The sequence below is a fragment of the Rhinopithecus bieti genome, unplaced genomic scaffold, assembly GCF_001698545.2.
Source record: "Rhinopithecus bieti isolate Rb0 unplaced genomic scaffold, ASM169854v2 scaffold_6945, whole genome shotgun sequence".
NCBI lineage: Eukaryota > Metazoa > Chordata > Mammalia > Primates > Cercopithecidae > Rhinopithecus > Rhinopithecus bieti.
In genome coordinates this window covers 4,041,031-4,064,509 of record NW_016805531.1, presented here as the reverse complement: position 1 = coordinate 4,064,509, position 23,479 = coordinate 4,041,031, and the positions used below count along the sequence as shown (strand labels likewise).

General features: G+C 43.3%; 2 protein-coding genes across 2 annotated transcripts in view; one reads left to right on the top strand and one right to left on the bottom strand.

Annotated features, from left to right (window-relative positions):
* SLC30A4-AS1 (SLC30A4 antisense RNA 1) overlaps nt 1–18,699 on the top strand; it is a 35,504-nt gene extending 16,805 nt beyond the window's left edge. The window contains exons 2-3 of the mRNA XM_017872762.1: nt 10,854–10,902; nt 18,655–18,699. Of these exons, the coding sequence (XP_017728251.1) occupies nt 10,854–10,902; nt 18,655–18,699 (94 nt within the window). The remainder of the gene's footprint in view (nt 1–10,853; nt 10,903–18,654) is intronic.
* A 2,524-nt stretch (nt 18,700–21,223) lies between these two features.
* The window catches only part of SLC30A4 (solute carrier family 30 member 4), a 46,963-nt gene continuing 44,707 nt past the window's right edge, over nt 21,224–23,479 (bottom strand). Inside the window, exon 8 of the mRNA XM_017872761.1 lies at nt 21,224–22,622. Coding sequence (XP_017728250.1) covers nt 22,468–22,622 — 155 coding nt within the window. The 3' untranslated portion in view covers nt 21,224–22,467. The remainder of the gene's footprint in view (nt 22,623–23,479) is intronic.

Sequence of the window (23,479 nt, the reverse complement as noted above, 5' to 3'; positions counted from 1 at the left end):
GGCCAACATAGTGAAACCCCATCTCTACTAAAAACAAAAAAAAAAAAAAAAAAAAAGGTAGCCAGCATGGTAGCAGGTGCCTGTAATCCCAGCTACTTGAGAGGCTGAGCCAGGAGAATCACTTGAACCTGGGAGGTGGAAGTAATAGTGAGCCAAGATCACGCCATGCACTCTAGCCTGGGCAACAACAGTGAGACTCCATCTCAAAAAAACAAACAAAAAAACTATTTTCTTTACAAATCACCCAGTGTCAGGTATTTCTTTATAGCAACATGAGATTGGACTCATAGAATGGACGAAAGGGATTTTGCCTGTGAGAGGAGGAATGGAAGCAGGGCAGTGCCAGAGGTAGACTAAAGGTCAGGGTGGCCTAGTTTGTTGTTCCTCCAGCTTGGGAGAGATCAGAAGACAGAAGGTTGGAAATGGAGGACGATGGAACACAGAGGGGTGGAACTGAGAGCCCAAGCAGCCCACTGAGCCCTGCTGGGGCCGGGCATAGGGTGGCCCGAGGCCTGAATAGGTGTGGAGTCACAGGGACAGCCCAGGATGTTTGTATTTTGGGATATTTGTGCTTTGCGGAGGGTTGTGCAGATAGCTTCTGAGGCCCCTGCCCCTGTTTTTCTGTGATTCTAGAGCAGTGCTGTTCAACAGAACTTTCTCAATGATGTTAATGTGCTAAACTGTGCTGTGCAATATGGCAGCCACTAATCACATGTGACTATTGGCTGCTTGAAATGTGGCTGGGGTGACTCAGGAACTGAATTTCTAAACTTATTGAATGTTTTTTTTTTTTTTTCCTGAGACGGAGTCTCGCTCTGTCGCTCAGGCTGGAGTGCAGTGGCCAGATCTCAGCTCACTGCAAGCTCCGCCTCCCGGGTTCCCGCCATTCTCCTGTCTTAGCCTCCCATGTAGCTGGGACCTTGCCCGGCTAGTTTTTTGTATTTTTTAGTAGAGACGGGGTTTCACTGTGTTAGCCAGGATGGTCTCGATCTCCTGACCTTGTGATCCGCCCGTCTCGGCCTCCCAAAGTGCTGGGATTACAGGCTTGAGCCACCCGGCCGAATGTTTTTAACTCTTGTTTTAAATTGAGATATAACTGACATATCATGCTCTGCACATATTTAAAGGGTACAGTTTGGTAAGTTTTGGGACATGAGTGCACCCCTGTGAAACCATCATCACAATCAGGACAGTGAACGCATGCAGGACCCACACGAGTTTCCTCCTGCATCTTTGTAATCCCTCCCTCCTGCCCTTCCCTGCTCCCACTCATCCCCAAACAACTACTGACCTGCTTTGCATCACGATAGGTTGCAATTTTTAGAATTTTACTTTTGCCCCGTCTTACGATGCTGAGCATTTTTAAGAATTGTATATAAGTGGAATCCTACGGTATTTACTCTTTTTTGTCTGTCCCTTTTGCTCAGCATAATTATTTTGAGATTCATCCGTGTCGTTGTGTTTATCAATAATTTGGCCGGGCACGGTGGCTCAAGCCTGTAATCCTAGCACTTTGGGAGGCCGAGGCGGGTGGATCACAAGGTCAGGAGATCGAGACCATCTTGGCTAACACGGTGAAACCCCATCTCTACTAAAAAATACAAAAAACTAGCCGGGCAAGGTCCCAGCTACATGGGAGGCTAAGACAGGAGAATGGCGGGAACCCGGGAGGCGGAGCTTGCAGTGAGCTGAGATCTGGCCACTGCACTCCAGCCTGGGCGACAGAGCGAGACTCCGTCTCAAAAAAAAAAAAAAAATAATAATAATAATAATTAATTCCTTCTTATCACCCAGCAGTATTCCATTATATGGATATGCTATGGTTTGTTTTTCTCTTCGTCTGTGGATAAATATTTTTTCCCCAGTTTTTAGCCATTGTGAATAAAGCTGCTATGAACATCATTATATGAGTCTTTGGACATATGCTTTAATTTTATCTTGGGTAAATAGCAAAGATAGAAATGTAGATCATATAGTAGAATTTAACTTTGATATATTTTTTTTTTTTTTTTGAGACGGAGTCTCGGCTCTGTCGGGCCAGTCTGGAGTGCAGTGGCCGATCTCAGCTCACTGGCAAGCTCGCCTCCCAGAGTTTACGCCATTTCTCACTGGGCTCAGCCTCCTGAGTAGCTGGATCACAGGTGCCCGCTCGTCCCAGGCTAGTTTTTTGTATTTTTTAGTAGAGACGGGGTTTCACCGTGGTTCGCACGATGTCTTGATCCGCTGACTCGGATCTGCCGTCTCGGCCTCGGGCAAAGTGGTTGGGATTACAGGCTTGAGCACCGCGCCCAGGCCGCCTTTGATTATTTTAACTAACGTTTAAATGGCCAATGTGGCTAGTGACTACATATTGGACGCACAGCTGTGGAGTTATATTTCCTTAATCAGTGATTCTGTAAGGGAAAGACTTCCTCTTTCTCTAAAATTTGAATTTATTTGCTCATCATTCAGTCAGCAAAGATTTAGTTGAAGACTTACTTTGTCGTATGTTTTATTGCGGCACATATTCACAATAGGGCAAAGACTATGAATCAACCCAAATGTCCATCAGTGACAGACTGGATTAAGAAATGTGGCACATATGCGCCATGGAATACTATGGCAGGCCATTAAAAAAGGATGAGTTTGTGTCCTTTGTTAGGACATGATGCAGGCTGGATCATCATTCCCAGCGAACTACGCAAATAGAAATCAAATAAACTGCATGTGCTTCACTCATAGGTGGGAAGCTGAACAATGAGATAGGTGGACTTGGAAAGGGGAACATGAACATCACACACTGGGGCCTATTATGGGGAGGGCGGAGGGGGGATGGATTGCATTGGGAGTCATACCTGAAGTAAATGACGAGTTGATGGGTGCTGATGAGTTGATGGGTGCGGCACACCAACATGGCACAAGTATACATATGTAACAAACCTGCACATTATGCACATGTACCCTAGAACCTAAAGTATAATAATAAAAAAAAAAAAAGAGAGAGAGACTTACTTTGTGCCCTACACTGTGGTGGTTACTAAGGATGGGATGGGGCAAGCTGGACACGGGCCCTGTCCTCAAGGTGCTTATAGTCTAGTGGACTCAGTTTGGTTGGGCTATGAGTGTGTTCAACATTGAAGTCAGCTGAGAAATGGGAGGATGAATCCAAAGCAAATTTATAAAGTGGAGTGATTTCTGTTTTGGCATTGAGATGTCCCCAGGAGAGGTGTGGGGTTTGGTGAGGGATCCAGGCTCTCCCACTCCTACTGAGATAACTTGTAGAATGAGAAGCAGGTACAGGGATGAGGGAGGTGAGTTAGGAGGATGGGGTGTAGCTGTCGGTGAACCTGGTGTTTCAGGTGTGTGTGGGGTGCTTATTGAGAAGCAAGGGGAGGAGGAGGACATACTGTGCTAGTACAGCTGTGCCTGTCCCGGGGATGTAGTGGGGGAACAGTGGGGGAAGATTCAGCTCCTGAGAAACTTCTAGCAATCCGAGCTCTCATTCTGTCACTGTGACACGACATACACACATCTCTTGTTAGGTCTCTCCCTAGAGAAAAACTATTTTTGGGCCATGATTGAGTGGGTGTGGATGCATTGAACCAAGAAGCTTCCGAAGAATTTTTAGGTCCTTCTGCTTATGACTCATCAGGTTCTGCTCCTAATTCTGCAGAAGCAGCTCCAACCATAGGCTTTTGGTGGAAAGATGAGGGAAGGGGCTGTGATAGGATGTCACTCCTGAGCTGGTGACATGTTCTGAGCTGGGATGATTATGAGTGATGGCTTCTGAAGCAGACCCTGCATCCTACTGGTATATTTAAGTCCGTGATTTTGAACCTGTTAGAAGGGTGCTTGGAAATCTGGTGAGGCCAGGGAAGCTCAGGAACCCTCAACAGGAATAATGACAACCATAGCCACCATTTATTGAATACTAACATATGCCAGGCATTTTGCATGCATTATCTCATTTAATTCTCACAGCAGTCCTACGAGGTCAGCTAATATTATGAGTCCCCATGTAACTGAGTGCCCGGAAATGAGTTGTCTTCTCTCCCCATTCCCCCTGTTCTCTATTTTCTACTTAGCCCTTCAGAAATGCAGATACAACCTTTCACCTCCCTCTCAACAGACATTCCCTGCAGACAAGTTCTTCTGTGTGCTCCAAGACAGATCTCTCTTGAGAGCTGGCAGATTTGCAGACTATGTCATGCCCACCATGGAACTTTCACCTCCAGAGGGTTGTCTTGGGACATTCATCCACCAGGAGGGCACAGCAAAAGCACATCCTTTTCCCACTTGGCCACTTTTACAACTTCTGCCCAGGAAGGTGCCAACTCAACTGGATGGTAAATAAGGCACCAAACTAGCAGAGGCACCCCCTGCCCTTATACATTCCCCTCTTACTTCATCAAAGTGTCTCCTTTCTGCTCCAGAGGGGAAGCAGCACATTTGAAGGCAGGACACTTGCTGCCCCTCCCCAAGCTAGTTTGAAAGGAAATTAAATCTTGGGACCTTCAAATCATGAAGCTAAAGGAAAAAGTCAAGCAGGGAACTGCTTAGGGACCTTTGCTCACCGAAATAAATGCATATCTGATTGCCTCCTTTGGAGAGGCTCATCAGAAACTCAAAAGAATGCTGTTAGTCTCTTATCTACCTATAGGACCTGTAAGCCCCCTCCCCACTTCCTTCCCCCTTTCCAGACCGAACCAGTGTTCATCTTGCATATGTTGACTGCTGTTGCATGTCTCCCTAGCATGTATAAAAGGGAAAACTTTGCTCTGACCACCTTGGGTACATGTCACGGGTGCACATCCTCAACTCTGGCAAAATAAACTTTCCAAATTAACTGAGACCTGTCTCAGATTTTCAGGGTTCACACCAGCTTTGCAGTAAATTCACTTTTTTACTATCAGGCCTTGCTCTTGTTGACTGTACATGCAACGAGCAACCAACCTGCATTTCAGTTACACCCAGTTTACCAATGAAAAATCTGAGCCCAAAGAGGTCAAATAATTTATCCAAGGTCACACCAACTGAATCTAAATTCAAACTCAGGGTCAGTTCTTCCCCATTGCCAGGCTATATGTATGAAATGACCTGGCCTAAAACCCCTGATAACAGTTTCTTTCCATTGTCGACGAAAGAGTCAAACTATGCAAAATATTTGAAGAGATTATTCTGAGCCAAATATGAGTGACCATGGCCCATGACACAGACCTCAGGAAATTCTGAGAACAGATGCCCAAGGTGGTTGGGGGACTGCTTGGTTTTATACATTTTAGGGAGACATGAGACTTCAGTCAAAAACATTTAAGAAATACATTGGTTCAGGCCCGGCACGGTGGCTCACGCCTGTAATCCCAGCACTTTGGGAGGCTGAGGCGGGTGGATCATCTGAGGTCAGGAGTTCAAGACCAGCCTGGCCAACATGGCAAAACCCCAACTCTACTAACAATACAAAAATTAGCTGGGCGTGGTGGTAGGCACCTGTAGTCCCAGCTACTTGGAAGGCTGAGGCCGGAGAATCACTTGAACCCGGGCAGCAGAGGTTGCAGTGAGCCGAGATCATGCCACTGCACTCCAGCCTGGGCAAGAGACAGAATGAGACTCCATCTCAAAAAAAAAAAAAAGAAATACATTGGTTCAGTCCAGAAAGGTGGGCCAACTCAAAGGGGTGGGTGGGGATTCTAGTTTACAGGCAGATTTAAAATTTTTCTGGTTGAATATTGGTTGAGTTTATCTAAAGACCTGGGAGCAACAGAAAGAAAATGTCTGGGTTGCAGTAAGAGGTTGTGGAGACCAAAGTTGTATCATGCAGATGAAGCCTTCAGTTATCAGGCTTCAGAGAGAATAGGCTGTAAATGCTTTTGATCAGACTTAAGATATGTGTTAATGTTTAATGCTGATAGGTATAATGAGGGGTGTATGTCCCCCACTTCCAGTCATGGCCTGAACCAGTCTCTCAGGTTACATTTTATGGGTCCTGGCCAGGCGCAGTGGCTCACGCCTGTAATCCCAGCACTTGGGGAGGCCAAGGCTGGTGGATGACTTGAGGCCAGGAGTTTGAAACCAGCCTGGCCAACATGGTGAAATCCCATCTCTACTAAAAATACAAAAATTAGCTGGGTATGGTGGTGCACGCCTGTGATCCCAGCTACTTGGGAGGCTGAGGTAGAAGAGTCGCTTCAACCTGGAAGATGGAGGTTGCAGTGAGCCAAGACTATGCCACTGCACTCCAGCCTGGGCAACAGAGATCCTGTCTCCAAAAAAAAAAAAAAATGTATGAGTCCCTTGGCCAAGAAGGAAGTCACTTTGAGACAGCTGGGTGGGAAGTGCTCCCTGGCAGAACCTCTGACAGCCCGCACACTGGGAGAAATGCACACTGGGGTAGAGCCCTAGGAAGTTAACACCCTTGGCAAGGAAGGAGCCTGGCCTCTCTCTCTTGTTCCAGGATATGGTACCTGGGATTCAATCTGCGAGGCAGGAAGCACACTAGCAGGACTCTGGCTTTGCAGAGTCCCTGTTTCCCTTTTTTTCCTTTTCGCCCAATAAATCCCATTTTTCTCACCCTTCAAATTGTCTGCGAGCCTAATTTCTCATGGTCGTGTGACAAAGACCCTGCCTGTATCTGAACTAAGGAAAAGTCCTATAACACATTCAGATGGTTGGCCTTAGAATTTCATTTTTGGTTTACACCACCCTTAGATTAATCCCTGAGGAGAGAATCTACCTGAATTAGACTAAATTAACTAGATGTGTCCAGTAGGGAGGCTCTCAATTTCTCCATCATAGAGTAAGGAGTGCCGGGGGTGGGGGGATGGGGAGGTGGGGAGAGACAATGTATCAAGAACTATTCTAGATGCGGGGTTTTTTTTTTTTTTTTTTTTTTTTGAGAGGGAGTTTCCCTCTTGTTGTCCAGGCTGGAGTGCAATGGCATGATTGCAGCTCATTGCAGCCTCTGCCTCCCAGGTTCAAGCAATTCTCCTGCCTCGGCCTTCTGAGTAGCTGGGATTACAGGCATCCACCACCATTCTCAGCTACTTTTTTGTATTTTTAGTAAAAACGAGTTTTCAGTATGTTAGTCAGGCTGGTCTCGAACTCCTGACCTCAGGCGATCCACCCGTGTCGGCCTCCTAAAGTGCTGGGATTACAGACGTGCGCCACCGCGCCTAGCTATGCTAGATGTTGTATGCGCTTTATTTTAGTTAATCCCTAAAGCAACCTTGTGAATGAAGTTCAGGGTGTTATTCTGTTGTATAACTGAAGAAAAAAGGCTTAGAGATCTTCCCAAGATCACACAGCTATTAAGTTCATATAACTGAAACAAAACCCGCTTCAGCCCGGATCCAAACCCTCTCCTTAACATCCTACCATGCTGGTTCACTAACAAAGTGGACAAGAGAAGAGATAATAAGAGCATAGCCCCTTCAGGGTCTTTATTTGCAGAAAAATTCAGAAATCCTCTGGTAGTTCCAGGAGAGATGGGGACAGAGTGAAAGTAAGTGTACATACAGTTGGGCCATTATTGATAAAGCAGGCTCCTTCCCACCGGGCCCTCCTCACTCACATCCACCCCACCCACACAGCTTCCCCTGCAGGCAGGTTCTGTCTGTGGCCTGGGGCAGCCACCTAGCCTCCTCAGGAGGCTTATGAGAATGTCATGCAATTCTGCACTAGATCATGGACAGTGTTGGTCCCAGCTGGAGAATCTCACCATAAAGGTTAAGACTGGGCCGGGCGCGGTGGCTCAAGCCTGTAATCCCAGCACTTTGGGAGGCCGAGACGGGCGGATCACGAGGTCAGGAGATCGAGACCATCCTGGCTAACACGGTGAAACCCCGTCTCTACTAAAATACAAAACTAGCCGGGCGAGGTGGCGGGCGCCTGTAGTCCCAGCTACTCGGGAGGCTGAGGCAGGAGAATGGCGTAAACCCGGGAGGCGGAGCTTGCAGTGAGCTGAGATCTGGCCATTGCACTCCAGTCCGGGCGACAGAGCGAGACTCCACCTCAAAAAAAAAAAAAAAAAAAAAAAGGTTAAGACTGGGAATGCTGGAGCCAGACCAATTTGTATTGGAATCCCAGCTCTGCTACTAATTAGCCAATCTTGGGAAGTTACCTAACTTTTCTCTGCCTCAGTTTCCTCATGCGTACAACAGGGGTGATAGTAATTCATAGGACTGTTTGGTAGGATTCGCTGAGTTAACACCGAAAGAGTTTTTAGAACAGTGCTTGGCAAGTACAGTGTGGAACACTCAATCAACATTTATTATTATCATCATCATTATACAGACAGCTAGACTGAACCCTAGCAAAACAGAGTAACGTGTCCAGCGAGACACGTTTAGCAAAGCTGGGACCAGAACCAGTTCTTCTGTCTCTTATTTCATTTTATTTTATATTTAGATACAGGGTCTCGCTATATTGTTCAGGCTAGTCTCCAACTGCTGGGCTCACGTGATCCTCCTGCCTTGGACTCCCAAAGTGCTGGGATTACAGGGGTGAACCACTGTGCCTGGCTGTCTCTTAATCCAGTGTATATGTATATACTCGGTTAAATATTTTAACAGTGAAGATAATTATTGATTTTTAAATCCATTAATATTTTGAAAGTAGCGTCAGCCACTTTCATGTTGGCTCACATCTGTCATCCCAGCACTTTGGAAAGTTAACGCAGGAAGATCACTTGAGCCCAGAAGTTCAAGACCAGCCTGGGCAACATAGGGAGACCTCATCTCTACCCCCCACCAAAAAAATAAATAAATCAAAAAAATTAGCTGGGCATGGTGGCACATGCCTACGGTCCCAGCTACTTGGGGGGCTGAGGTGGGAGGATTGCTTGAGCCTGGGAGGTCAAGGCTGCAGTGAACCATGATCCCACTGTTTCACTCCAGCCTAGGTGATGGTGAGACCCTGTCTCTTTAAAAAAATAAAATAAATAAAGTAGTAAGTGAGCTCTCCCACAGTTTCAAGCTGCAAAGAGTCACCTTATTAATTCATTTAAAAAATAGTCTGTTATTAAAAAAACAAGCTGTGGCCGGGCGCAGTGGCTCAAGCCTGTAATCCCAGCACTTTGGGAGGCCGAGACGGGCGGATCACAAGATCAGGAGATCGAGACCATCCTGGCTAACACGGTGAAACCCCGTCTCTGCTAAAAAATACAAAAAACTAGCCGGGCGAGGTGGCGGGCGCCTGTAGTCCCAGCTACCCGGGAGGCTGAGGCAGGAGAATGGCGTGAACCCGGGAGACGGAGCTTGCAGTGAGCCAGGATCCGGCCACTGCACTCCAGCCCGGGCGACAGAGCGAGACTCCGTCTCAAAAAAAAAAAAATAAATAAATAAAATAAAAAAACAAGCTGTTATTAGCAAGGCTAGAATTGTTGTGAACCAGCTCAGTGCTACCACTGGGCTGACAGGGAGATTATCATGTTCTCTAAGTGACAATAACTGCTGGCCATTAACACTTTTAGTTGTAATTATATTATTGTCTGGAGTGTTTCAGAAATGTAGCTAATTTCTGTTATAAACTTAAAGAGATAACACAAACCGTAAAGACTTGCATAGATATAGTATATAACTACACATACTCTAAGTATAAAAACCCAAGTCTTTGTAATTGGGAGATGGCAGATCTGGAATATTTTTATAGAACGGCAGTTTTATGTTAGGGTTTCAGTTACATTATAGGAGACAGGTTAGAGCCTTGACAGTGGAGGTTCTTAGGGCTCTTTAAAATTTTTCTGTGCAGAGATAGATATTTAATGAATCCCCAACTGTGGGGACATTCATGTAGCCTATGAATGTTCACTGCCTCCCACACTGGAGATTCAAAGACCTGGGTCCTGCCCCAGTGGCTGTGGGTAATCGACAGCATGGCTCTCCATGGTGACCAAGTGATGGAGGCACCAAACCATGGAGACCTCCTTCACACATGGAGGTTTCACACACACAGGAGCAAGAAACCTTCTTGGAGATGATTCTGGAGTGAAGTCGTTAAGGAGCCGTTGGTTTCAGTGAGGTACAGAAGTTGAGGAATAAGATCTTCTATGTAAAGAAGGAGGCAAAGACGGGCTGCAAGATGAGCAATGCTCACTTAGTCCAGTAAAAATAACAGTAGGTAATGCATTTGTGAAAATTAACTTGTGGCTAAGCATAGTGACTCACACCTGTAATCCCAGCACTTTGGGGGGCCGAGGTGGGTGGATCACTTGAGGCCAAGAGTTTGAGACCAGCTTGGCCAACATGGCAAAACCCCATCTCTACTAAAAATAGAAAAATTAGCCGGGCATGGTGGTGTGTGCCTGTAGTCCTGCTACTCGGGAGGCTGAAGCAGAAGAATTGCTTGAACCCAGAGGCAGAGGCTGCAGTGAGCCAAAATCGCACCACTGCACTCCAGCCTAGATGACAGAGTGAGACTCCATCTCAAAAACAACAACAAATAACAACAAACAAAAGAAAAATCAACTTGTAGTAATAATAGCTAACATTTGAGTTTTGTGTGTTCTCAGTATATTTGTGATATAGCTCAGTTAATCCTCGTAAAAGTCAATTAGAGAGTTATTATCCCCATTTTCCAATGGAGAAACTGAAGCACAGAGAAGTTCAGTAACTTTCCCCAAATCACACTGCCAGGGAGAGCCAAGATGAAAACCCAGGCAGCCTGCTGAGTCCCTGACTGTGTGATCTCACAAGGAAAACATCTAAGTATTTGGTTTGGAGCTACCTAGTAACTAACCCAGATATCAGCTGGATCTTACCCATTCCTCAAACAAGATGAGATCAGTTTTAACCTCCAATTCTGTGACTTGTAGAAACTTCAGGGCCTCCCTGGGTGTTTCTGTGAATTACCAAAAGCTTATGTTTTTGTTTTTTTTCCAGTGGGTTCATATTGTCTATGCAGCATTTCCTAGCACTTTGGGAGGCCAAGGCGTGTGAATCACGAGGTCAGGAGATCGAGACCATCCTGGCTAACACGGTAAGACCCCATCTCTACTAAAAAATACAAAAAATTAGCCGTGCGTGGTGGCGGACGCCTGTAGTCCCAGCTACTCGTGAGGCTGAGGCAGGAGAATGGTGGGAACCTGGGAGGCGGAGCTTGCAGTGAGCCGAGATCGCTGCCACTGCACTCCAGCCTGGGCGACAGTGGGAGACTTCGTCTCAAAAAAACAAACACCACAACAAAGTGCGCAGCAGTGTCTGGAATGCAGTCAGGGCTCAATAAGTGTTAGCAATTATTTATTTCCTTGGTTAACCAAAAGCTGCCTATAATTTGGTATGGCTGACACATGGGAACTAGGCTAGTGGTGGTAGGAAAGGCTGGAAGTGCAGAGTGTCGAGATAAGCAGTGACCAGACCAGGACTTTGCATGTCATTACCAAGAGGATGGACTTTATCCTCCTGGTCACAATTTCTGAAGCCATTCCTAATGGGAGACAAGTGTGATCTTCCATCTACAGGAGTGGGGCTATGGCCCAAGAAGCCCTCCAAAAACATAACAGTGTTTTGTTTCTTGTTTAACTTAAAAAACAAAAAACAAAAAACCCACAGCTATTGTGTGTTCTATTTCACAGCATGTTCAGTGGCAGGCAGATGATCTTCCTAGGTCAATTCTTGGTTGAATAATTACAAAATGGATGACATTTGGAATCTCGGTCCACTTCAGAAAAAAACATTCCCGCTGGGTGTGGTGGCTTATACTTATAATCCTAAGCACTTTGGGAGGCCAAGACGAGTGGATTGCTTGAGCCCAGAAGTTCAAGACCAGCTTGGCCAACATAGTGAAACCCTATTTCTACTAAAAATACAACAATTACTTGGGCGTGATGGTGCATGCCTATAATCCTAGCTACTCACGAGGCGGAGGCACAAGAATCTGTTGAACTCAGGAGGATGAGGCTGTAGTAAGCCAAGATCACACCACTGTAGCCTGGGCGACAGAGGGAGACCTTGCCTAAAGAAAAAAAAAAAGAAGGAAAAAGAAAAAAACGATTTCCAACCTCTTGACCCAACCATTTTTTTTTTTTTTTTGAGACAGAGTCTCACTGTAGCCCAGGCTGGAATGTAGTGGTGCGATCTCGGCTCACTGCAACCTCCGTGCCCTGACCCCGCTCCCAGTTCAAGCGATTCTCCTGCCTCAGCCTCCCGAGTAGCTGGGATTACAGGTGCATGCCACCATGCCCAGCTTATTTTTTTGTATTTTTAATAGAGACAGGGTTTTGCCATGCCATGTTGGCCAGGCTGGTCTCAAACTCCTGACCTCAGGTGATCCGCTTGCCTCGGCCTCTCAAAGTGCTGAGATTACAGGCGTGAGCCACCATATCCAGCCTGAACCAACTTTTTGAGATGTCAAAATTTCAATATCATGGTATCTTAAAGATGAGAAACACTTCTTTTTCTTTTTTTGAGAAAAGATGACAGGATCTCACTCTGTCATCAAGGCTGGAGTGCAGTAGCACAATTTCAGCTCACTGCAACCTCGACTTGCTGGGCTCAAGGGATCCTCCCAAGTAGCTGGGACTACAGGTGCGCACCATCGTGCCTGGCTAATTTTTTGTAGATTTGGGGTTTTACCATGCTGCCCAGGCTGGTCTTGAACTTCTGAGTTCAAGCGATCCTCCCTCCTGAGCCTCCTAAAGTGCTGGGATTACAGGGGTGAGCCACCACGCCCAGCTGAGAAACAATTCTAAAACCAAATACACGTCAATGACTAATACACTAAATTATGTAACACTTTGTTTTAAGGTTTAAAAAATATCCTGGACTTTGGAAAATATTCTTATATAAATAAGCAAAAAGAGGATGGAAGAGACTTGTGCTAACACTGAAATTCCAGTCAAGCTGTAAACTGAGAATGTGTTGGAACTAGGAATTGCCCCATAGCCTTCACAGGTGAGTATGATAGATTAATGAATGGAAGTCCAGGAAACACTTCTTACCTTCACCTCAGTCCGTCATGCCCCGACTGCAGTCAAACATTCACTGTGATCACTGTTCAAAGGTAACTACTGCTGTAACCATTTAAGCTGTTAGCAGGTTTCCTCCGGAAAGGAAGTGGGGTCAGATCTTCAAATGCTAGGAAAGTCAAGGGAGCAGAGATGGTCTGTCTTGCTTCAGGGCTAGCCTTGCTTTCATGAGGTCTCCAAAATTTTCCTACTATAAAAAATTCTACTCTCTTACCAAGAAATAGCTCGGTGTATTTTGGAGAAAAACCAATCCATACATATTTTTCCCATAGCATTAGCATTTTGTTGAAGTGACAAAAGTGTTAAAACAAACAAACACACACCAACTAACCACAAACCAATGTGCAGAAACTGGCAAGTGAAACACAGACAATAGGAATTTGAAAATCAAACCAGAAAAAAAAAAAAAATTTAAGTCCAGGAGACATGGGAGCAATTTGATAACTCACACAGTACCCTCTTCATGTTTGTAGGGTAAGACCCATGGGCCAAACTTTAATTTGTAGTGCCCTGTAAAAGTTACATGAGAGCCTGTTAAATCAGAATGCTGCTTGAAAATGTTATCTTTGGTGATAACACTGGATTTTTAAACCTCTTATCTTAAACACATGACTCACGTAGAGATTATATTTTGTCCTAAGGCTTCATACTTTATATTTGTGCCTAGTCTATTTCATCATAGCTTATAGCAATTATTATGGGACCATAGTTGAAGTCAAAATATAACCAAAAAATATTATCCTACGAATATACTAAAGTTGAGCATAAACAAGAGCTTGTAAGACTGTTACCACAAATTAGTATTTATTTTAACATCTGACATGGACCAAAAAAAATGACACATCGAACTAGAAATATAGCTAGGTAGACAATCAAATAATATGTAACATCTCAGTCCTTACTAGTATATATAATACATACATATATATATATATGTATATATGTATTTATTTTTTTAAACAAGGTCTCCTAGCAGGCTGGAGTGCAGTGGCATAGTCTTGGCTCCCTGCAACATCTGCCTTCCAGACTCAAGCAATTCTCCAGCTTCAGCCTCCTGAGTAGCTGGGACCACAGACGTGCCACAATGCCTGGCTAATTTTTGTATTTTTGGTAGAGATGGGGTTTCACCATTGTTGCTCAGGCTGGGCTGAACCCCTGAGCTCAAAGTGATCCATCTGCCTCAGCCTCCCAAAGTTCTGGGATTACAGGCTCACTCTTTACTAGTATGTTTACAACTATATTTTATTACAATATGTGTTAAATATTGTTGTCTTTTGCTAGGAAACTTAAAAATCTTAAAGAACATCATTTGTGAGCTCTCAGTTGGCACAAATTACCTTTTCTTAACTTTTTGTGATAACAAGTGAAAACTTTAAAAATCAACTGAATAAGCTTTTATGTTGAAAAGTATACTTAGGCTGGGCGCGGTGGCTCACGCCTGTAATCCCAGCACTTTGGGAGGCCGAGGCGGGTGGATCACAAGGTCAGGATCTCGAGACCATCCTGGCTAACACGGCGAAACCCCGTCTCTACTAAAAATGCAAAAAATTTGCCTGGCGTGGCGGCGGGAGACTGTAGTCCCAGCTACTTGGGAGGCTGAGGCAGGAGAATGGCGTGAACCTGGGAGGCGGGGCTTGCAGTGAGCCGAGATCACGCCACTGCACTCCAGCCTGGGCGACTGAGCAAGACTCCGTCTCAAAAAAAAAAAAAAAAGTAGACTTAAATGATCCTGCTGATCACGGTGTTCTAGTAAGAAAGTGCTCTGCTAGTGATGTTACAGCATATGGCACATGAATAATATTTGATATCTTGCTACTCTTTTCTTATATTCTGCCCCAAACCCAAAGGAAAATTAAAAAGAGAAAAAAGGTAAAGGTATGAAAGAACCTTTGGTGACTCAGGTGGCTTCAGATTTACGAGTCACAAAAACTTGCAAGCAGGTTCTAGGAGACTTCACTGCATCCATATATGCTGTTATAGTTTTTTTTTTTTTTTTTTGAGATGGAGTCTCACTCTGTTGCTTGGCTTGCTGCAACCTCCACCTTCTGGGTTCAAGTAATTCTTCCACTTCAGCCTTCTGAGTAGCTGGGACTACAGGCACCTGTCACCATGCCAAGCTAATTTTTGTATTTTTAGTAGAGACGGGGTCTTACCATGTTGGCCAGGCTGGTCTCAAACTCCTGACCTCAAGTGCCCACTCCGGCCTCCCAAAGTGCTGGGATTACAGGCATGAGCCACCGCACCCAGCTTGTTATAGTCTTAAAACAGTCTACACCAGGGGTTGGTAAACGTTTCCTATAAAGGGTCAGATAGTAAATATTTTATGTCACTATGCAACTCTCCACAGTAGCATGGAAGCAGTCATAGACAATACATAACTGAATTAGTGTGCTGTGTTCCAGCAACGCTTTATGGACACAGAAATTCACTTAAAATCCATATAATTTTCACATGCCATGAAATATTACTCTACTTTTTTTTGGGGGGGGGGGCAGGATCTCACTGTCACTCAGGCTAGAGAGCAGTGGCACCATTACGGCTCAGTGTAGCCTAGACCTCCTGAGCTCAAGCGATCCTCCTATCTCTCAGCTTCCTGAATAGCTGGGATCACAGGCACGTGCCACCATGCCCAGTTAATTTTTGTATTTTTTCTAGAGATGAGGTTTCATCATGTTGCCAAGGCTGGTCTTGAACTCCTGGATTCAAGCAATCCACCTGCCTTGGCCTCCTGAAATGTTAGGATTACAGGCGTGAGCCACTGCATGCAGTGATTTATTTCTAATAGATGTAAAAATCATTCTTAGTTGTTGGGGCAAATAAAACAGGCTTGCAGGCCAGATTTGGCTTGGGAGGTATAGTGTGGACCGGTCCACATTAGAGTCAGCAGGCTCTTACTCTCAGACTTCCTGGTCCTCACCAGTCTATTTTGTAGTGGCTTCTTTCCTTCCTTTCAGCCACTGTTGATGAGACTGTAAGATCACTGCATGTGACTGTGTGACTGATACCAAAAGAGAAAGGTTCTTTTTTTTTTTTTTTTTTTTAGACAGTCTTGCTGTGTCGCCCAGGCTGGAGTGCAGTGGCAGGATCTCAGCTCACTGCAAGCTCCGCCTCCCGGGTTTACGCCATTCTCCTGCCCCAGCCTCCCGAGTAGCTGGGACTATAGGCGCCCGCCACCTCGCCCGGCTAGTTTTTTGTATTTTTTTAGTAGAGACGGGGTTTCACCGTGTTAGCCAGGATGGTCTCAATCTCCTTACCTCGTGATCCGCCCGTCTCGGCCTCCCAAAGTGCTGGGATTACAGGCTTGAGCCACCGCGCCCGGCGAGAAAGGTTCTTTTAATAAATCTTTCCATACTATCTAGAAGATTTTTTTCAGTTTTATTTCCTTTTTTTTTTCTTTTGAGATAGAGTCTCGCTCTATCGCCCAGGCTGGAGTGCAGTGGCCGGATCTCAGCTCACTGCAAGTCCCGCCTCCCGGGTTTACGCCATTCTCCTGCCTCAGCCTCCCGAGTAGCTGGGACTACAGGCGCCCGCCACCTCGCCCGGCTAGTTTTTTGTATTTTTTAGTAGAGATGGGGTTTCACCGTGTTAGCCAGGATGGTCTCGAGATCCTGACCTCGTGATCCACCCGTCTCGGCCTCTCAGAGTGCTGGGATTACAGGATTGAGCCACCGCGCCCGCCAAGTTTTATTTCTTAAACATATAAGAGGGCATCATAAAATGACATAATAAAACTAGATAGGTTATAATAGATTTTCTTTTGTTTTTAAGAACAACGTTTTTAGGCCTAGTAATATTACTTAATAAAAGAACAGATATTTAAGGGACTGTACATTTTATTTAATAAACCACATGGCAAAACAACACTTTAATAAATGTATAGGAAATTACAATTTGTAAGTTGCAAATACAGTACATATATTTAAATATATATATATACTTTGATCTTAATTAACATGGACAAACCCCAGCTTCAAAATCTTTCTAAAATCAATCATATGCAAAATACCTGGTTTCTGAAAGGGCATATGATAAAGTATATACAATTTCTTATACTGTGATATGGCTTATTTAATAACATGTATTTATTGAGAGAAGCATAAACTTTCCAAATATACAGTATCTTCCAGGTAGAAAGATGACATACTGGCACATTTCAATTTTGTGTTGCAGTTATTTGAGAATATACTAAATTACACTATTTAAATGGACGCTGTCATAGATTTAACTGGGAAAGTCTTCATAAATGTTTTCCAGTCTTATCAAAAATCAAATTGGTCCTCAATGATTGGAAGAGCAGGTTAAACCCTATAGAAGTGAGAATTCAATGACGGGTGGGCCCGAGTGCACACATGTAATTCAATACTGAGGAACTCCCACAACACTGTCTTCTAATTTGCATGCTCCCACGAACATCACAAATAATACACCTGATTGGCAATCAGTAAAACAAATCTCAAGCTTTGGCTGTCAAGATTCACACAACACATCTGGAGTTAGGGTTTGCAAACTGTATTTTGGCTACAGAGATATCAAGCTTTATCAATTATTTGGAGATCAGACTTGCCTCCCCTCAACATAGCATATAGTGATGTGTGTTCATTTATGACTAATAACCAACTGGCTCATGAGCTTGGCTTGGTTCAAAGACAAACTGCACCAAATGAACTAATCTTATATCTAGGAAACACTCTGTAACTTTAAATTTGCTATATACAAATCAGAGCCAACAGCAAAATTGCCTAAAACCTTATTTCAAAGGGGCTCATATTCTGTAAGAACACCATATTATGTTGGACCAATAACATATATGCATAAAAGAAAAACAGATTTAGCTAACTGCTTGTTTCAGAATCAAATGATTAATTCTACAAAAGCTGTGAGAATGGCTGTTTTGAGAAACATGACCCAGAGTCTTTTTAGCAATGATATTCACTGGTGGTTGTGCAGTGTAGTCTCTTTGTCTACCACACTTACTCTACGAAGTCCAGTGTGCAGAGAAATCTGGATCAGAAACAACCAGCCATTTTAAAAAGGTTCTTTCCTACCTGGAAATACATTTCTAAGTGGTGCCTTGTCTCTGAAAGATGATTTTCCTCACATTAAAATGAGAGAGAAGCTCATGTGTCTGATCTTGATTATGTCTATTCTGGAAAGTCTACCAAAGACAAACACTGTCAGGTGGGACACCTGGGTTCAAGAGGAACACTAAGTCTCATAAGAGCAAGAAACTTGGTTTTAGAGAATGGAAATAAAGCACCCAAAGTTGAAAAGAAAACAGTAAAATAAGAAACCCGGTGATGTGGCAAAAAACACTGATGGGAACTCTTAAGTTGTAAAAATCTGCACTCACATGACATAAGGCATAGCTAATGGAAATGTATGTAGGAATTACAATAGCTTCCAGTTCTGCATATCAAAACCTTCTGAGATATGCTTTCTTCAATTACACTCCCATTATGTTTCTAAGGCAGCATATTTGTTAGTGGAATAATAGGTCTTTTCCTGAAACAGATCAAAAGGCTGCATCTGGCCATAGTTGTAAAACACAGGTTTATGTACACAAGTAACTCTGATTATTTGCAAATATTAATTAAAATATGTCACACCAAAGAACTGCCAAGTTTTTATATTGTGGTCTGTGGTCCTGTCATAATGTTTTCCCAGTGCAAAATTAACAATGCTATGTGTTCATCCAACTCTGGCACTGCTTTTCACAGGGCATAGAGCTCGTCGAGAGCTCAGCTGAGAAGTGTAGTGAATGACTGTAGCTCAACATGTGAAGGATAGACCAAACGGTTTTTGTCAGAAGTCATTCAGTCCTTGGTCCTATCTGCTGAGTTAACGTCCTTTTCTGTGGGTTTTGTTAAGTTACAAAAAGTGAAATCAAATTCTCAAATCTCATAGACTCAGTAAGGTACAGATACAAACTAGGTAGTTCTTGCTACAAAAACAAAGCACAGGAAACTTTACGTGTACCTCACTTTAAGCAGAACACAATAGTTAAGATTTACTAAAGTTTTCATGGCCGGGTGCAGTGGCTCACACCCTGTAATCCCAGTACTTTGGGAGCCCAAGGTGGGAGGATTTCTTGAGCCCAGGAGTTCAAGACCAGCCTGGGCAACATAAGGAGACCCCATCTCATTTAAAAAAAAAAAAAAAAAAAAAGACTTACAAAGGTTTGCAGTGTTTCTGTATTTTACAAAAGGATTATTTTTGGCTGGGCACAGTGGTTCATGCCTTCAATCCCAGCACTTTGGGAGGCCAAGGCAGGCAGATCACTTGAGCTCAGGAGTTCAAGACCAGCCTGGGCAACAAGGTGAAACACTGTGTCTACCAAAAATACAAAAAATTAGCTGGGTGTGGTGCTGCATGCCTGTAGTCCCAGCTACTTGGGAGGCTGAGATGGGAGGATCGCTTGAGCTCAGGAGGCGGAGGCTGCAGTGAGCTGAATTGTGCCACTGCACTCCAGCCTGGATGACAGTGAGACAGCATCTTAAAAAAATTAAAAAAAAAATTCTTTTCAATACTCAAATGAATTTTAGCCTGTTTTATCAAATACATTTTTAAGGAACAGGTCGATATAAAAAGCAAGATATGCCTTTATAAGATAAAGAAAAGTTTATAAGAAACAAGCTCAATAGATATAAAAAAAGATTAGAGTATGATGAATATTTTTTTCCTTTCTACTTGCTAGATACTCAAAAGTTCATAAATATGTCCAGATGTCCACTGAAATATCTCTCATTTATTCTTACTTGGTTTCTATATGTAAGAATATTTTGATTTAAATAGTTTATATGCTCCTGAAATTTCTGAGAAATTCAAGTCATTATTTTAAATGACTTCACAATAGGAATCCCATCATGTACATTTTCTTTTCCTTTTTTTTTTTTGAGATAGGGTCTCATTTTGTTAGGCTGGAATGCAATGATGCGGACACGGCTCACTGGAGCCTCAACCTTCTGGGCTCAAGCACTTCTGCCACAGATTTACAAGTAGTTGATACTACAGGTGTGCACGACGCCTGGCTAATTTTTATATTTTTGTAGAGACAGGGTCTCCACAAAAGACCATGCTGGTTGTGAACTCTTGGCCTCAAGTGATACTCCCACCTTTGCCTCCCCAAATGCTGAGATTACAGGCATGAGCCATTGTGTCTGGCCACATAAATTTTCAGTTCAGTTCAACAAACATCTACTGGGTTTCATTAGAGGGACCATCAATCCTTTTATTGACACCATTAACTCCCAACAATCTTATAGGTAAATCTGGGTTTTCTTATCTTAGGTTTGCTTATAGTAAGGTACTTGGTAAGAAGATAAAATGTTTTCCTATTCTTCATTTATATTGTAAGTCATCTGCATCCTTATCTAGAATTTCAACTCACAATTTGCCTGGTACATTGTTACCCTATTCTGATTCTTAGAGGAGCCCAAAACCATATCCATTTTGGTGTAATAAACTGTCACTATTGAAAAGGGACTCCAAATGTACATAAAAGATAATCTCAAAACCAATGGTTGCAAAATGAAAGATGAATAGTTAAGCTCCCTCTTTTTTTTTTTTTTTTTGAGACAGAGTCTCGCTCTGTCGCCCAGGCTGGAGTGCAGTGGCTGGATCTCAGCTTACTGCAAGCTCCGCCTCCCGGGTTTACGCCATTCTCCTGCCTCAGCCTCCTGAGGAGCTGGGACTACAGGCGCCCGCCACCTCGCCCGGCTAGTTTTTTGTATTTTTTAGTAGAGATGGGGTTTCACCGTGTTAGCCAGGATGGTCTCGATCTCCTGACCTCGTGATCCGCCCGTCTTGGCCTCCCAAAGTGCTGGGATTACAGGCTTGAGCCACTGCGCCCGGCCAAGCTCCCTCTTTTAACAGCGGCATTTACAATCAGGATGCCTTCAGTTTGGAAACCTCTATGTTTAGTTTCCCTGCAACACAGATTTAATGTCCATCCCTATCTAGTGCTTTAAAAGACACACATACAGGCCAGGCATGGCGGCTCATGCTGTAATCCCAGCACTCTGGAAGGCCAAGGCAGGCGGATCACCTGAGGTCAGGAGTTTGAGACCAGACAGGCCAATATGGCAAAACCCCGTCTCTACTAAAAATACAAAAAAATGAGCTGGGTGTGGTGTACCTGTAGCCCCAGTTAGTTGGGAGGCTGAGGCAGAAGAACCACTTGAACCCAGGAGGCAGAGGTTGCAGTGAGCAGAGGTCACGCCACTGCACTCCAGCCTGGGTGACAGAGTGAGACTCTGTCTCAAAACAAAACAAAACAAAATACACACACACATAAGGTCAAAATCCTTTACATTTCTGTTTTCTCAAAGTAGTATCTTCCCCCCAACCCCCTGGATATTTCTGCTATGGTATTATTGGAAGACCTCAAAATTGTATTTTAGGGTTTCTGGAGTCCATGGAGAATCCTAACCCATATCATAAAACATTAAATGTATAATAAAACATAACCCACATCATAAAACATAAAATTCTCTCTGGGGTAATGTTGTGAAACTATATGTGAAAGATGGGAATTATAAACTGAACCCTCTAGCATTTACCCTGAAAGACATACACAGATGACCTGGTGTGGAGGCAGGAACCAACGTACCACATTTTTTGTACAAATTGTTGGCAGTTCTTAAAGGGAACGAAGATTACTGTTTACATTTTGCAGTCTCTTGCCTTTTTAAGACAATTCCATGAATGATAAAAGTGATGTCGGGAAGACATAAACCTGAAACTCCAACAGCCATCCTCGCTCCTTTATTTTGTTTTAAATCATTATATAGTAATTTGAGTTTAAGACTAACTTCAGCCATTCAGAATAATATTGAAAGTATTTCCTAAATCATTGAATAACAGTGACCACAATAAGTAAAGATTTGGTTCTAAGATTACAAATAATCAAAAATGTTAACTTTGAGATTCAAAACCCTGTAGCATCTGGAAAAGGTTGTTTACAAAGTATAACCATAACAATAACATTAAAACTTATTTGTGAAATAAAACATTTCTGAAACACTTAGGAATACATGCTTATTCCACTTTTGGGATAACTACTAGTACTTTCTGAAATATGTTGGGTAGTGATTTCTGTAAAAAGAAAGCAGCAATTCCAGAAGCTGGGTGTCGAGATTATTATACATAATAAAAAAATTCAGTTTTCCAGCACTGGCTTAATATAAAATGGACTTAAAAAGTATTTTTAAATGCAAATATTGAATTCTTGATGCTTCCTTTAAGACATGTACTCTGTCAAATTAATGAAGTATGATCTTGGATTGTCTTCTATGAGGTATCTGTAGAGTCACGTCTCATTCTGTAAACAGTGGGAAACATCTTCATCTGAAAATTATGGCAAAGTCTCCTTTTACCATTAAACAGAGACTAGCACTGTCAGGCTGGAGAGACTGACGCTTGATATGGACACAGCTGTCAGGGATTCCATTTTCTCATTTAGGTTTGCATTTATTGCTCTCAAGTCTGTGACTGCAGGATAAATAAGGCAGGAGTCCCCAAAATGTATAAAATTAGGGACTAGAACTCTGACACTTTGCACAAGTTCTGTCCACTTCTTGCCTGTAACTCTGAAGCTGAATAGTACATCTATACATGCCAAATGTGTTCAATAATAAATGGTTTGCTTTGGACTGTACTTCCTCCCATTTAGATGAACTTCCAGGAACTGCAATGTCAAGAAAGTATCATTACTATCCATTGTACAGTTACATCTTGAATAAGATACAGGGAAAAAAAAACTGAAACATACTGGGAATATATTTTAATTAGTCTGATTTCTACCCTCTCTAAGCTATTCTGTTAGATAAGTATGTCAATTTACACATCCTTAATGGCTTCTCATTATTCTAACTTCTCCAGTCTACTCTCACGTAGAGAAAGAATACCAGACATTACAATCCTGTCACTAAAAGATCTTATGCACATTAAAAGTAAAACCTCATGCATGTATTATTTTGATTTAAAAAGCATCAATAGCATGAATCTGTGAAATGACTTGAAGAAATAAAAACGTTAAGAATCTAGCTTTTCTGCCGCGTGCGGTGGCTCACGCCTGTAATCCTAGCACTTTGGGAGGCTGAGGCAGGCTGATCACCTGAGGTCAGGAGTTCGAGACCAGCCTGACCAACATGGAGAAACTCTGTCTCTACTAAAAGTACAAAATTAGCCAGGCATGGTGGTGCATCCCTGTAATCTCAGCTACTTGAGAGGCTGAGGCAGGAGAACCACTTGAACTTGGGAGGCAGAGGTTGCAGTGAGCAGAGATTGTGCCATTGCACTCCAGCCTGGGCAACAACAGTGAAACTCTGTCTCGGGAAAAAAAAAAAAAAAAAAAAACGCAACAGACATTGAATTTACTTTAGCTAGGCCCAGCCAGCAACTGTAGGACGTGTTTGTCAATCAAGATGCCAAAATATGGCTGTGAAGTTTTCAGCCACCTAGAAAATTGATGTGGCCTCATTTTCCACATTGTTCTGAAAAGCATGCTTCCTAAAACATCGAGACCCTTGGGAATGTTCTTTT